This window comes from Habropoda laboriosa, unplaced genomic scaffold (genome assembly GCF_001263275.1).
Source record: "Habropoda laboriosa isolate 0110345459 unplaced genomic scaffold, ASM126327v1 scaffold11, whole genome shotgun sequence".
Classification (NCBI taxonomy): Eukaryota; Metazoa; Arthropoda; class Insecta; order Hymenoptera; family Apidae; genus Habropoda; species Habropoda laboriosa.
In genome coordinates, this window is record NW_017100150.1 from 2128556 (window position 1) to 2142308 (window position 13753).

A 13753-nucleotide genomic window follows, 5' to 3' on the forward strand; every position below is an offset into this window, starting at 1 on the left:
ACACATATTTTCGAGTGTACAAGGAGAAACGTTCCTAGAAGCTTATGCATCGAAGAGCGCCCTAATCGTGAATGGTGCGATACAAAGTTCGTCGAAGGCTAGAGAAACAAGGTATACAAACGTATGACGCGTCATTACCAAGAATAAATGGCGAAAAAGGCACTTGTAGCAGGTATTGGAAAAAGGAAATAGTTACAGTATTCGATTGCCAGTTCCATCCGGTTCAGGCTCTAAGGTTCGGTGTATGACCGGCTGGTACGAGCCCGGTGGAAAAGTAAAAACGGAAGGAGGAAGGGAGGACAGGGAATCGGGCAAGATTCCGGTCTATTCACGAGCCTTGCTCTAAAGTGTGTCTGTCGGGTCTCTTAGCAATTAGCGCCGGTAGAACGAGTAAGTACATCCGATCTGGGAATGGTAGCCGAAGTACGGCCCTCTCCTCCCTTGCATTCTCTCCTCAGTAGTATTTCCGTCCATCCATCCACTGTTACTTGGCCCGTGACATCGCTCTAATTGATCCCTATTCCCATAACGCGCTTTTCCCACGAGTACTGGGATATCGCATTACTACGTACCTCATCATGCCTCGGCCCCATATTCCACGCATTTCGACTGTTTCATGTTCAAACTTCTTTCTCGCATACCTAGATTAGCCGGCAAGCGGCGCATACGGCGATCAAGATTTTTCCCATTTTCGATTCACTCGGGTCCTTGGGTTTTGTTGACACTTTAGTGGCCGGTCAGGAGTATACTCGTGTTTACCGACCGATCGTAAGTTATTTGGGTAAAATAGTAGTCCTCTTTTTTGAGCAGTTTTGGCGTATCCGATGCATTCAAGCTTTACTGTAACTATAATTTACAAAAAAACAAATGGAATACGAATACTGGAAATAGCTAGAGAATGGGTAACGAATAATTCAATTGCGGAAAACTAGTTTTTGATTTAAAATAGTCGGTCAGCAAAGTGTTAATTTGCTTCGGTGATGGGCTTTCTGACGACGAAGTTGTAGTAGATAGTGGAATAGATGTAGCGTTGGCCCTTCGAGCAGGATCACATCTGCAAGAAATGGGTGGAATCCTAGATGAAAAATTGGATCGTATCTGCATAGAGGGGACACTATTAACACCTCTACTCATTCCTCAAATGCAATACTCACAGTAACTGATACTCATTGACAATACTAATTATACAGTATGTACTCATATCAGGCAAAAGAAAGCAGAATTTTTCAAATTTACATCGCAAATGTACAGACAGCAACAAAAATTAACTCAAGCAATCCATTATGTCATGTTTAAAAATGCCCAACCTACGACATGATAGGCAATAAAAACAACCTCTAACCTTAATACTTAAAAATGTTATTCGAAAAGCTCCGCCAAAATCGCCCCTATAGAATAAAACTCCTCGCTGTCTAAAATTCGAACGGAGAATTTGAATTTGCGAGAACCCGCAACGCGTTAAAGTTATCATGAGATGTTCGGTGGCCGAATAAGTTAACAGTATAATACGACGTATTAAAGAGATTTTTAAACGAGCTGTGTTACCATTCTTAACCCTATCGACGTCGTTAAGCATAAAATCCAAGCGATCCACTCTTTTCTATTTCATTGATCCCCGTGCTCTTCCAGGCGTTATCGTCGGCGACGTATCCATACTACGCGGCGGCAGCAGCTGCCGCCGCCGCCGCGGCGGGCGTCGCGGGTGTCGGAGGCGTCGGTGGCGTCGGCGGTGCTGGACAGCTCGGATACTGGTATCCACCCCAATCTTATCCCACGACAGCGACACAGATGCAAGCCGGTGGTTTCCTGCAAGGAATGCAGGGATACACTTATGGACAGTTCGCTGGATATCAACAGGCGCAATACATGGGGTAAGTTTCTGTAACTCCTATTCCGGGGTGTAATTCCTTAATGCTTACACATTGGTGCCTTTTATGGTTTGGGAAAAGATAAGACTCGTAAGGCTGATAGGAGTAATATTTCATTATATGCACCGTGCTGTTGGAACAGCGGCACTCTGTGAAGCTGTGTTTACACTGTACAGGGTGGATTAATGAGAATTGCCTTTTTGAGTATCTCTGGAATCATGGAAGCGAGGGAGGAATTTTTTAAATGAAAGTTGTTTCCTATGAAATTAATTTGTTATATAGCAAAGTTGTGAGACATGTTAGGAAGAGAGAGAGAAAGTGTTATATGACATAATGTTAAATAATACTTGTTGTCCATCAAGTGTCGGTAAAGATCAAAGAATCAGATACATGGTACTTCCATAAAGGGTTAAAAGAAAGTAGAATAAAGTGTAGCTTCGATTTAAGCGGGACTGTAGTTAATAGGTCACTAACAGGACATTGTTTTTCATTTTGAGATGACAATGAAACTTCTTATCTCGAATATTAATCTTTCTTCGACAGCAGCGTAAAATTCGTTCAATTAAATTTTTTAATTTCCTCGAATTTTCTAATATAAGAGTCAGATTAAGATCGAAAAATTAGGACGGTTATATCATAATCCTAGCACATGGGAAAAAATTAATTTTCCCTGTTTTATAATCTTTCTGTCGTAAATGTAAATGAAACAGTTATTTAGTTTTTTAATATTGATACTTGTATATTTGGATAGGTAAAATATTCCAGCTTTTCGAAGTGTCAAGAAAGAAATAGTAACATGCAATGTCAGTTCATCGTTTTTATAAGAGATTCCTATGAATATTCATTTCATGTACAATTTCAATTAAAAACATAGCGAAAATTCCACGTGCTCTTCATTTATAGATAGATACTCATGTTATCGATCAAGCATTTGAAATTCGATTCGAATATGATGATTCAGAAATATTCAATCTTTTTCACATTTAATATAAATAATAGAGAAACTATTAAAAACCCTGCCTACACGATTCAAGTTGTAAATCTTTACAAAATAACTTTAGAAAATTAACAATAAATAACAACCGGCGATTGTTTATAAAACTGAATAAAAATTAAAGCGATATCGTGAAAGACTTCTAAGATATATAATTGTTTGAAAAAAGTGTGCCAACGTGTTTAAATTTCTTCGGTAATACGGTTACCCTTTCTTGTCTCGTCATTGATCTTAATCAATTAGACGGAGTGCTAAGTAGCTAACACCGGTAAACGTAAACAAAGCTCTGTAGGTCAAGCCAGTTTTTATAACGCACTAAGTTGAAACGATGGGGCTGAACTTAATGTTCGTCGCTAATGTTCACGACACAATACTCTGTAAATGATCGATGAAAATTGCACATTAGTATACATCGTTGAGTTCGACGTGGAATACAAAGCAAGAGCGAAATAAAATTTCGTGTGAAATACAGGAACAAGTATGAAGTTGTTACATGAACGTCGTGCTAAACAGTGAACATTCAAATATTTATAAACAAGAAATGTAACGAGATAGAAGATAAATATTTTTATTTTCCGCATCTCCGATAATTTAAGTAATTGGAATTTCGCATCTCGTTTATTACACTTTGAAAATTAATTTTCTTGCAGAATTAGTGAACTAAATTATTTTCAAGTACAATTTTTATGTATTAATATTTTCCAAGTAAAACATATCTGTAATTCACAGATAAGGCACAATTCAAGTAGGAATATAAAATACTATAGTAAACGACAAAACAATAATAAATTCTTCTAAAAATAATTTTGCAAAAGGACCTACATTCTTGCTACAGTAATTAGTAGTATAGTCAAAATAATTATTATACAAAGTTATAACAGAATTACAATTGAGTATAATACATTTAAATATCCACAAAATATGTTATTGACAGTGCAAACCAATTTTAAAATTTTTAGAAAATTAAAATCCGACATTAAAAGAAAGTATACAAATTTTCTAATGTAATTTACATTCAGTACAAGTTTAAGTTCTATACACTGTACAAGTACCAAGTAAACACTACTGTGTTTGGTCTAATTATGCTTGTTACACAAATGTCTATTGTTCTCGTTTCCATTGGCTTTTCTATACAAAAGACCAATATCAATTGTAACCCACTAGTTACTCGAAACTCTGCAGCTCTGTTGACACGACTTAAGTGACGGAAATTCTTTCTGCACCGAGAAACAAGCGTAGACAAACTTGAACAATTTTCTATTCCAATTCAACAAGTGTAATCGCAATTCTTTTTTTTCCATCTCTTTAACAATTTTGTTAGCTTATCGACAGTCCTCTAATCTTCGTTACACGAGCAATCAACTTTGATTTTTCTGTCCAAAACTTACGTACGGGGGGAGGTATACAAAATTCGCAGAATGAAGGAGAATAAGGGTAGAAAAAACTATATTATTACTTTTCTTTCTCAATTTACTCTCCTTTAATATCGATACATTTTTCAGACCCGCAAATTAATTTATTCCCTCGTGAAAATATATTCGCCTGAAAGTTAGCCACAAAATTCTCGTATGTAGATAAGTAGCATAGGCAAACTATTTGGCAGACACATTACACGCATATTTATTTCAAGGAACAAAACGTGTATAGATGAACTCGTGTATTAACTTTGCATCATTCCACTGTAATTTCCTAATTACACTTGTCAAATCATTCGTGACATAAATTATATCGTTATTTCCAATGTGTTGTGGTAATGCACACATCAAAGTGTAAACGTACATTGTCTGTAACATATCACGCAACTAGGAACGATTACATCGGCGTAGAAGTAGCAGAAATAGGAACAATAAACTGGTAAATAAATTTAATTGAAAATTTGACGATGTCGTGAAATGGTAAATGGTGCTCGCCTCTAAACTGTAACCTGCAAATGTGTAGAGCACAAAGGAGCAGAACTTTTAAGGATCACATGGTATAAAGGCCGAGGTAATTTTTGGGATAGAATATCTTTCGACGGTTTTACGATCTATGGAATGACGCCCTTAAAGCGGGTATCTGAATGCTTCTGGAGTATTCTCAAGACCGTAAAGTAGAAATGGTACACATTCGAAATAAACTAAAGCTCTCAATTGTGTGCATCGCACGGTGAAGGGCTGAAACTGTCATTTTACATTTCCTATGAGATTTAAACTGTATAAAAGACAAAGGCACGTCGGGCATATATTACTTTTAAATATTTTCCACGCGTTTATCCACGAGGAAAATCAATGGGATTGAAATGAAACGCGCGGGAAATGTTTTCGAGCAAAATTGTCGAATAGCGGAAAAGAAGTATTTTTTATTCGAGAATGATTTGTCGAAAATCTAACGATCGATTGCTCTCCTGTCTGTAATTTCCAATATTTCGCTGTGTTTGTTACTAAGAAATGTTGAACGAAGAGCGTGTACATAATCACGCGGAATACGCGTTAATCCGAAATCACTGCGTCAAGTTAATTCACACGAATCTGCATATCGTTTACTGGATTTAACTGTATTCGAACTTCTATTCACACTCGACTTGTTCTATACATTTACTATAGCAAATACCAAATCCGTTCATTTATACCAGAAGTGAATTCATTCGTACTGACAAAACAATTACATGTACGAGAAGTAATATGTAAGGTCTTACATACCGTTGAGCTGTACTACTTAAAAATCGTACACAGACTACTGACGCTCGAAAAATGAAACGTAGCTCTTTTGATTTGAAGTTTATAAATTTTTGTTATCTCTCAGGTTAACAGTAACAAACGAGTTTACAAGTTTTTGTTCAATTTTTGTTTAATGTCGGTGGTTGTTAACGTAACAATGAAAGATTTTCAACTGCGTTGCTTTTAATTCTGTTCTTCAACACAGTAACATAACGGCAGAATCTGATAATTTTATAAAATTAAAGAAAAAGAGAAACTATAGCTACATCTATAATAATTCATAGATTTTTTATCAGAATTTATAATTACAGCTGTAGTACCTTTTTTCGTGCTTAAAATTAGTTAAAGTGCATTACACGCTCCTCAGTCTTTGATAATATGCAAAATTATAATTAACTAAAAGCAAATGTTTCATTTTTGAGTACTATATCAGTGATAAAATTGTATAACAATTGAGTATATCACTCATGCACGATAATTTCATTCGGTACAATCACTTTTACTACTTTTTAACTTGCGACGAAATTCGTCCTACCCTAAAATTGTACTAATCGGTAATTTTTTAAAAAAGCTTCGCTTCGAATAAAATTTTTTAAGAATCCTCGGCTAATTACCAATTCTCGTGCATATCAAACGCTTCAGTTACCAAAGTGAAGTTTACAAATACTAAACATTAAATTGAATTGCCGCTGTGAAAAATTGAGCACAGATATTTTGCCGTAAAATTTTACTTCGTCGATTAATACGGAAAGCATCGTACCTTGTAATAACGTTAAAATTTTACTCCTCGAATTTTTTATACGCCACCCAGAAGGTTGAATTATTAAGCGAAATAACGTGCAGTACAGGGCTGCGCCCTTAACACAGACATCAAATCGAATTTGTGCATTTGCCGATCGCGCAATTTTTAGAGATTACGCGGCAGGAACGAACGGGGTGCTTTCTGGCAAGCAGAATATCTTTCAGCGTTCTTACGATCCGTGAAACGGCACCCTTAAAGAGCGTACCCGAATGCTTTTCGAGCATTACCAGGATTGTAAACCAGTAATGTAACACATCCTAGATAACCTAAAGTTTTCAGTCGCTTGCATCGTACGATAAAGATTTGAAACCTTTATGTAACGATACATTTATTCATGAATCTAAAACGTGCGATTTTATGTTTTAAATCGTTCCGTGTAGAAAATAAAACGTTCTCGTTATTACACTGGTAAACATTGCCATCAAAATTTCATATAATTTCAATATCTCTCAAGATATTACTATTTTATTGTTGTAATATCATTTATCATTTAGTAGAATAAATAACAGAAATCGTTTCATTTAATTGTGCTCGATTAATTCGTTACATCTAATTTCTCGTAAGTAGTTTTAGTAAATATTGAAATTTAAAGCGAACGAAGAAATTTGAATATTTCTTGAAATCAATCGAAGATAAGGAATCTTAAACTTTCGTTCAATTTTTGCTGAATATTTAATCCTATGTTTAACATGTCAAGGTAACATTAAGTAATTGAAAACTTTTACTTATAAAAGCTAATTAACAATGAAAAATGTTAGGAATTAGTTTCTTTCTGGTGTTTAGCATTTTAGTAAGATTACATAAGATTGACTTATTCGACAAATTTATTCCTAGTACATTTGTCGTGTTCGCGTACAGCTCATAAAGTACGCTAAAAATGCTATCAGGAGGTAGGCGTTGACGTTACATAACTCAGCCATGAGAGATCTCGTGTTACAACGCCGGAACGTAAATACAAAACCGTATAAAACCGTCAGTTCAGTACTAAACGTTATCTAACAATAATTTTAAGTAATCCATCGCTGTGTAATAGCGAGTGTGAATAAGAAACTAGATATTGGTCCTGTCTCCTTTTCTTTGTCGTGCAGATTATACGCTCGTTACTAAAATTTACTTGAAAAGATAATAGTACCATAATTTGTATTTATAGTGCGATTCAATATTTGACATAATTTTAATTTAAATTTCTGAAACTTATTTTTTATAACACATTCGCTGCGACAGGAAAATCAGAAGTGCCATTCAGGTGCCATTAATTGGTAACTCTCACAAGGGAATTTTACAAAGTTTTAACGGACCTCAATAGAAGTATCAGGCAATTCTTTGACGCATTCACTGTCGTTAAAAAATCGGAAGGGACATCCGTGTGCCATTAACCCCTTAATATATGACAACCGGCCAGACTCGTGGAAGAGATTCTGATGAAGATGTGACAAAAATCGTTATATTAGTAAGAAACATTAATTGTAATCCTAGTCGTTAAAAAATCGGAAGGGACATCCGTGTGCCATTAACCCCTTAATATATGACAACCGGCCAGACTCGTGGCAGAGATTCTGATGAAGATGTGACAAAAATCGTTATATTAGTAAGAAACATTAATTGTAATCCTAACTTTCGTTTGAATTTGTAACACTGAGGATTACTAAATGTAATTAATCTGTAACAGATTAGTTTTTGCTACCTGATACAGTACTAAACCAATAAATGGCTGACGCTTAGATGCAGAGTCAGAAAAGAAATCATAGGTTAAGGGGTTAATTGGTAACTCTCGCAGGGGAAAATTCCAATTTTTTGGGCAAGTTTGTAAAATAGCCAAATAAGAGAAATAACGCGTCTTGCAAGACAACACGTAAACAAAATAAATGCAGCTCATTATCTCCACCTTAACGTTCATTTTCTTCATAGATCGTAGTCTCGTCCTATTATCAGCAGAACGAAGCGCCTGACATGTCTGCAACCGCTTCAACTAGCCCATATTTAGACCCTAACCTATATTTTCACCATCTCCTCTACTATTTGATTCCATTTACGAAATTTACAACACTCTGTTCCTACAGCCTCTCGAAGGTGGTTATTCATTTGCGAGAAAATTACATATAGAATGTTGTGTAAACACAGAATGGGAATGGGTGTCCACGCCGCTGGCACGGCAGCAGGCTGGGGCCAGGGATTGCCTGGGGGACCACAGTTACCGCCACACCACGCCACGACGGTCACGGCACCCCCAGGGGTGCAAGCCGCACCCCCACCACCACCACCTCCGGCACAAATGATGGCCTACCCGATGCAACAGTTCCAGGTAACCATTATTTTTCCTTCTCTCTTTTTTCCTATCCGCGTGCATACTTTGTTACGTCTATTATTTACTTGGTGTGTACGTATATGGATATGTATTTCACTTTACGTGTTTTTTCTCTGCATCAAGTGTCGCCTTTTTGATCCATTCGTTGGAAAATCGACGGTTGGTGTCGACATTGAGGTTTGTCGTTGTTAACACTAACCGTGCTGGCACTTTGTGCGTAGGTTGGATGACCGCTTGTGAAATAATCATATTGTTTTTTTAAAGGAATACAGGTGATTGTCAGTTTAACACTAGGTTTAGGGACATTTCTTATATACAGACAGGTATCAAATGTGAAACCGCACATTTTCTTTTGAAACTATTGTCTTATAAATGAATCTATGTGATATTATGTATTTATCTAGAATTTATAGTAAGCATAAGTGGTAGGAGAAAAATAGTTTCTGCAATTTTCCTTGTGAAATTCGAAGTACGTCAAAATGACGCGACCCGGAAACCTAGTGTTAATGAAGGAAACAACGCAGAAAATAGCCTTTAGATGATAATGAAAAGAAATTACATATTTTCGTTTTTATTTTTAACAAGAACAGGAAAAAACAGATGCATGGATTTAAATCAAGTTTTAAAACCGGTCGTTTGACCGACCATTGTACGGTTAGTGTTAACAGGGTCGATTAAGCTGTGTGAAAAGAGATACAAAGATACGAGGAAACGTTGCTCTTTACTTATATGAAATAGGCAGTTATCATAGAATTATGTGAATAAAATAAAGTACATAATTAGTAACAAACCCTGTAAAAAGAAGTGGTATTTACTGTTATGGGATATTTAGCTCGTGAAGTATATTGAAATATTTCATTTGCATAATACTGTGCTCTGCAATTATAGTTTCATAATCTTTTAAAATATGTAGGACATATTGTTACATGACTAGAATTTTTTCGCTGCATAGATTTAACGTCTATGTAAAGAACGTCCGAAACAAGAATTGTATTTCGAATATTTATTAGGTTTCGACTACAATTTTAATCAAATTGGTGCATTTTCAAATGAATGGATCAAAATTTTGACATTAGTTTCATAAATTGCAGTATTGGCTTCTGCACACAGTAAAAACTTTCCTGTGATGATTGAACGACGTTGAATTCAAAAAATTGTGCGTTTTTGATAGAATTTTTGATTTCATTGACACGATGAACGCAAGAGCTGAAATTCATTTAAGTTTGTTTGAAATTTGAATGTGATTATATGTTTTGTGATACATGTATGAATTTTAACTAGCTTATTATACACGCTGCTTCATTAGCTATAGTTAATTACATTTTCTTTTTTTTCTAAACATGAACATTTTAAGCAATATTCTATCGCTTGATCTTTATGATCATTTCTTTCTGAATGACTGCATAACTGTTAATGATTTGTAGAATGTCGCATTTTTATACCAACACTTCATTTAACATAAATTAACCATGCTTCCTTTTTCACTTATGTTTCCTGTTCACAATCACGTTTCATTGCAATTCAGTTGTTACAAACGAGAAAAAGTGTGGAGAACCGATTTTAACGGAGTAATACATAGTATTCATTTTATTAATAGTTTATTGAAGGTAAGTTTTTATTATTATACCATTGCTGAGTTAGGAAAATTTTAATTATGAAAACTGAAATAAACATTTCCAGTCTAAGGTAATGTAATTTCTTTTAATCTTTTTGTTCGTTACACACATATAATGAAAGAATATTGAAATTATTGCAACGAATCTTTAAACAGAATATTCAAAGAAGTGATTGAGCTGTTATTTCTGTAAATAAAAAATAAAACTTTCCATTTGTTTGAGTTTTAAATTAGGAAACTGTTTAAAATCATTCTGTTTCTCACACATTATGACAGTATAAATAATTTACACCGTACCTTCTTCAATTTCAGTATACATTTCAAGAAATAATGCAATCAAAATTTTGCATAAATAGCCTAATACTTTCAGCCCTGTAAATACTTCTGCACCTTAATTATCATACTGAATGTTTTGCATCGTCTAAGTAAAAAAAGTTCTCTTCTATCCACGTTAAACATAAATTTCAGTAAAATCACAATTCGCCTGGTTTACCAATATCTACATATGCTTGGTGATATTAAATTGCCAATGAACGTGCTTGCCAATTTTGCATTTTGGAACGTAAATAATGATACTTCGTTTCAAATATTTTTACTAGATTCACGCACTCCGATCAAACGAATTTTAATTAATATCCTATTCAGAGGACTGTTCTGAGTTATGTTCGATAATTGAGCTTCGGTTGTTCAAATTTTGCCGAAAAATGAATAATGATAAATTACACCGAATGCAAACTCTAAAGTTACACATTTAACACAGGCATGAATATTTACCATCATCATCATACTTCTGTGCATGATTCTAACAGTTGAAGTAGTACACGAATGCCTGTGGAAATACCAAAGGCTGAAGTACACGCTTATTTAACTTCATTTATCTAAAGTCGAGTATCTCACTGGACGATGTTAATTTGTTGTCAAATATAAACACGAAAACATGAACAAACTAAATAGAACATTTCATTGCATTTCCTAGTTAACCGTTAAACCATTATCGTTAATAGTGTCGTAACACAGTCAAGGTGCATAAAATGTAACTACACCATATATGCAGTTCAATTAATAACGAATGATTCATTTACATTTTTCATTTTATTTAAAAAATTGTAACGTTGAAATTGTCCATTAAAAACACTGTAAACGCAGAGAAACTTCTCGAAATGCTGAGGTGAATTATTCGTTATTGACCAGGCGAGATGCTCGATATCATTCGAGGGATTATTTTTATTTACATATTTCGATTCGCAGGCACAGTGATCGCTACCACTATCATCGCACGGCCTGGCTTATCCTTACTTTCAAATATCACTTTGCATCAAGGAAACTGCATCTACAACCTGGCTCAACCTCGAATTCGACCAGAAATATGTCGCTGGAGAACGTATTTGTAATATGGGTATGATCGTTGCGTACGAAATTGTAACCGAAATAATAATCGAAGGAACTCGAGGGGCAAAATGCGAGAGAGCGAATGAAAGTTTCACTGTACCGATAATATTCTCGCTGACATTCCCATCGGAATTCCTCGGAAGTCTAACTATTAGTCCGTAACGAGAGAAAAAAAAAAATGAAAAAAAGAAAGCTGAGAGAGATAAAAAAAAAAAGAAAATTTCATTACTGGAACACCACGATTGAGTAATCTGAAAGTGTGTTGTTTTACACTACACTGATACATTTTCCTCTGAGGGTGTTAGAGTCTAAGCGTTCGTTGTTAATCGAGACCAAAAGAGAGAAAAAAAAAAAAAAAAGACGACACAAATCATAGGGTAAACGTCTCTTTAATTGAATTGCTCACACTTCATACAACATTCAAAGCAATTGAGGTTGAGTCATGGTAATGGTAGATTCAGATCGACCAGTCTTCGTGTGTTGGAGTGTGAAGAGATGATTACGAAGAACGAAAGAGACTGTGTGTGAGAGAGAGAGATATACAAAAAGAGAGACAGAGAGAGGAGCGAGAACAAAGTGGTTTTTAGTATTTAAAATGGATAATGAAAGTGAGAAGACTGCGTGTGTATGGGTGTGTATGCGTGTGTCTGTGCGCGCGAGTGAGAAGTGGGAGAGAAAGGGTGGGAGTGAAAGGAGGGAAAATTTGTCGAGAATATTTCTATTATTTTCTTGAAATTCGGACCAAGATTTAACCAGCGTTTGTGTGTTCAAATGGTAAAGTGTGTTCTTGGTTGCGGTCCAGCTAGCGGATGAGGACTGGCTGACGCCTAGCCTTCTAGTGTGATGGTAAGCAAGTACACCCCACCAACAGGAACAACTTCTACAGCAACAACAGTTACCACCACCACCATTATCACCACAACCACAACTACCAACAACAACAAAATATCCGTCACCGTCGACGCCACCGCGACAGCAAAAGCAACAGAAATCATGCCGCTTCCGGCTTGATCGATGAAATATTTCCAAAAACACAGAGCATACGAGAAAAATACAAGCAGAGGGCAGCAAAATTTGCCGGTGCATAGTTAAACGATCGCTTTAGTAACGAAAAAAAAAAAAAAAAAAAAGAACAAAGCAGAAAGAAAAGAGAAGAAAACAGAGCGAGGGAAATGAAAGACGAGTAAAAATAGAAAGGGGGATGAATTCTTTACCTGTAGAATGTTTCTTAAATTAAACGAGAGAAAAAATGGGAAAAAGAAACTGAGATAAGGATAAGGGAATTTACTCGATGGTTCCCCGAAAATTTTCACGTCCAATACAGCCGGCAATCTTTACGGGAGAAAACGAAAAAAAAAATAATACAAATACTGGTTACCGTCAACAAAAAAAAAAAAAAAAGAAATCGGAGGTATCCTCTCGTCCAGTCAGTAGGATATAATGTAGTGTCTCTTTCGGCTTGAATTAATAGATAGCGTTGCCGTCACGGTAGTGTCAAAAAGTTGAAAAAAAAAAATGCTTCAGTAATGAAACACGAATCCCGGGATACGAGGACCACCATGTGATCATTTGAAAAGAAAACAAAACAAAAAAGACAGTTTCGTAGACGTAAAGACAGCGAATATTTTGTGTGTTGCATTGTCCACGGAAAAAAAAAAAAAGAAGGATCGATTGACACGAGGAGAGGAGGAGGAACACTAGAGAGAGAGAGAGAGTTTGACCCGTTGAAGAACAACAAAGACCTCGTAAGTTTGCACTTTTTCGCCAATTTAATCGGACGCTAAAAATCACCCCCTGTAATATGTATCTCTCTCGAGAGTGAAGCGAGAGAATGCCGCCAATTAACCGCAGACCCGTAACCCGGATTCATTATTTTTGTAGTTTTGGGCTTAACAAGTGAAAAGAGAAAACGTAAAAAATAAGAAACGGAGAAATCTGTGTCGGAAGACGTGCAGAAGGCGGAGACGTGTTTTATTGAGACGCGTTTGAGCGGCGCGCGAATTTGCGGCAACCGGCAAAAAGTAATTATCGGTGTATAAATAATAAATGATAAGGAAAGGTCGATAAAACCACGTGCACACTCG

The 13753-nt window shown here is 35.7% G+C and overlaps 1 protein-coding gene across 2 annotated transcripts in view; it reads left to right on the forward strand.

Annotated features, from left to right (window-relative positions):
- The window catches only part of LOC108574748 (nucleolysin TIAR), a 252125-nt gene extending 239118 nt beyond the window's left edge, over nucleotides 1–13007 (forward strand). The window contains exons 7-9 of one of the 2 annotated variants that reach the window (XM_017937387.1): nucleotides 1630–1871; nucleotides 8482–8662; nucleotides 12501–13007. In XM_017937387.1, the coding sequence (XP_017792876.1) occupies nucleotides 1630–1871; nucleotides 8482–8662; nucleotides 12501–12680 (603 nt within the window). In that variant the 3' untranslated portion in view covers nucleotides 12681–13007. Of the gene's footprint in view, nucleotides 1–1629; nucleotides 1872–8481; nucleotides 8663–12449 lie in introns of both variants that reach the window. The other variant, XM_017937395.1, reaches the window with a different exon arrangement.
- Nucleotides 13008–13753: the final 746 nt, after the last annotated feature.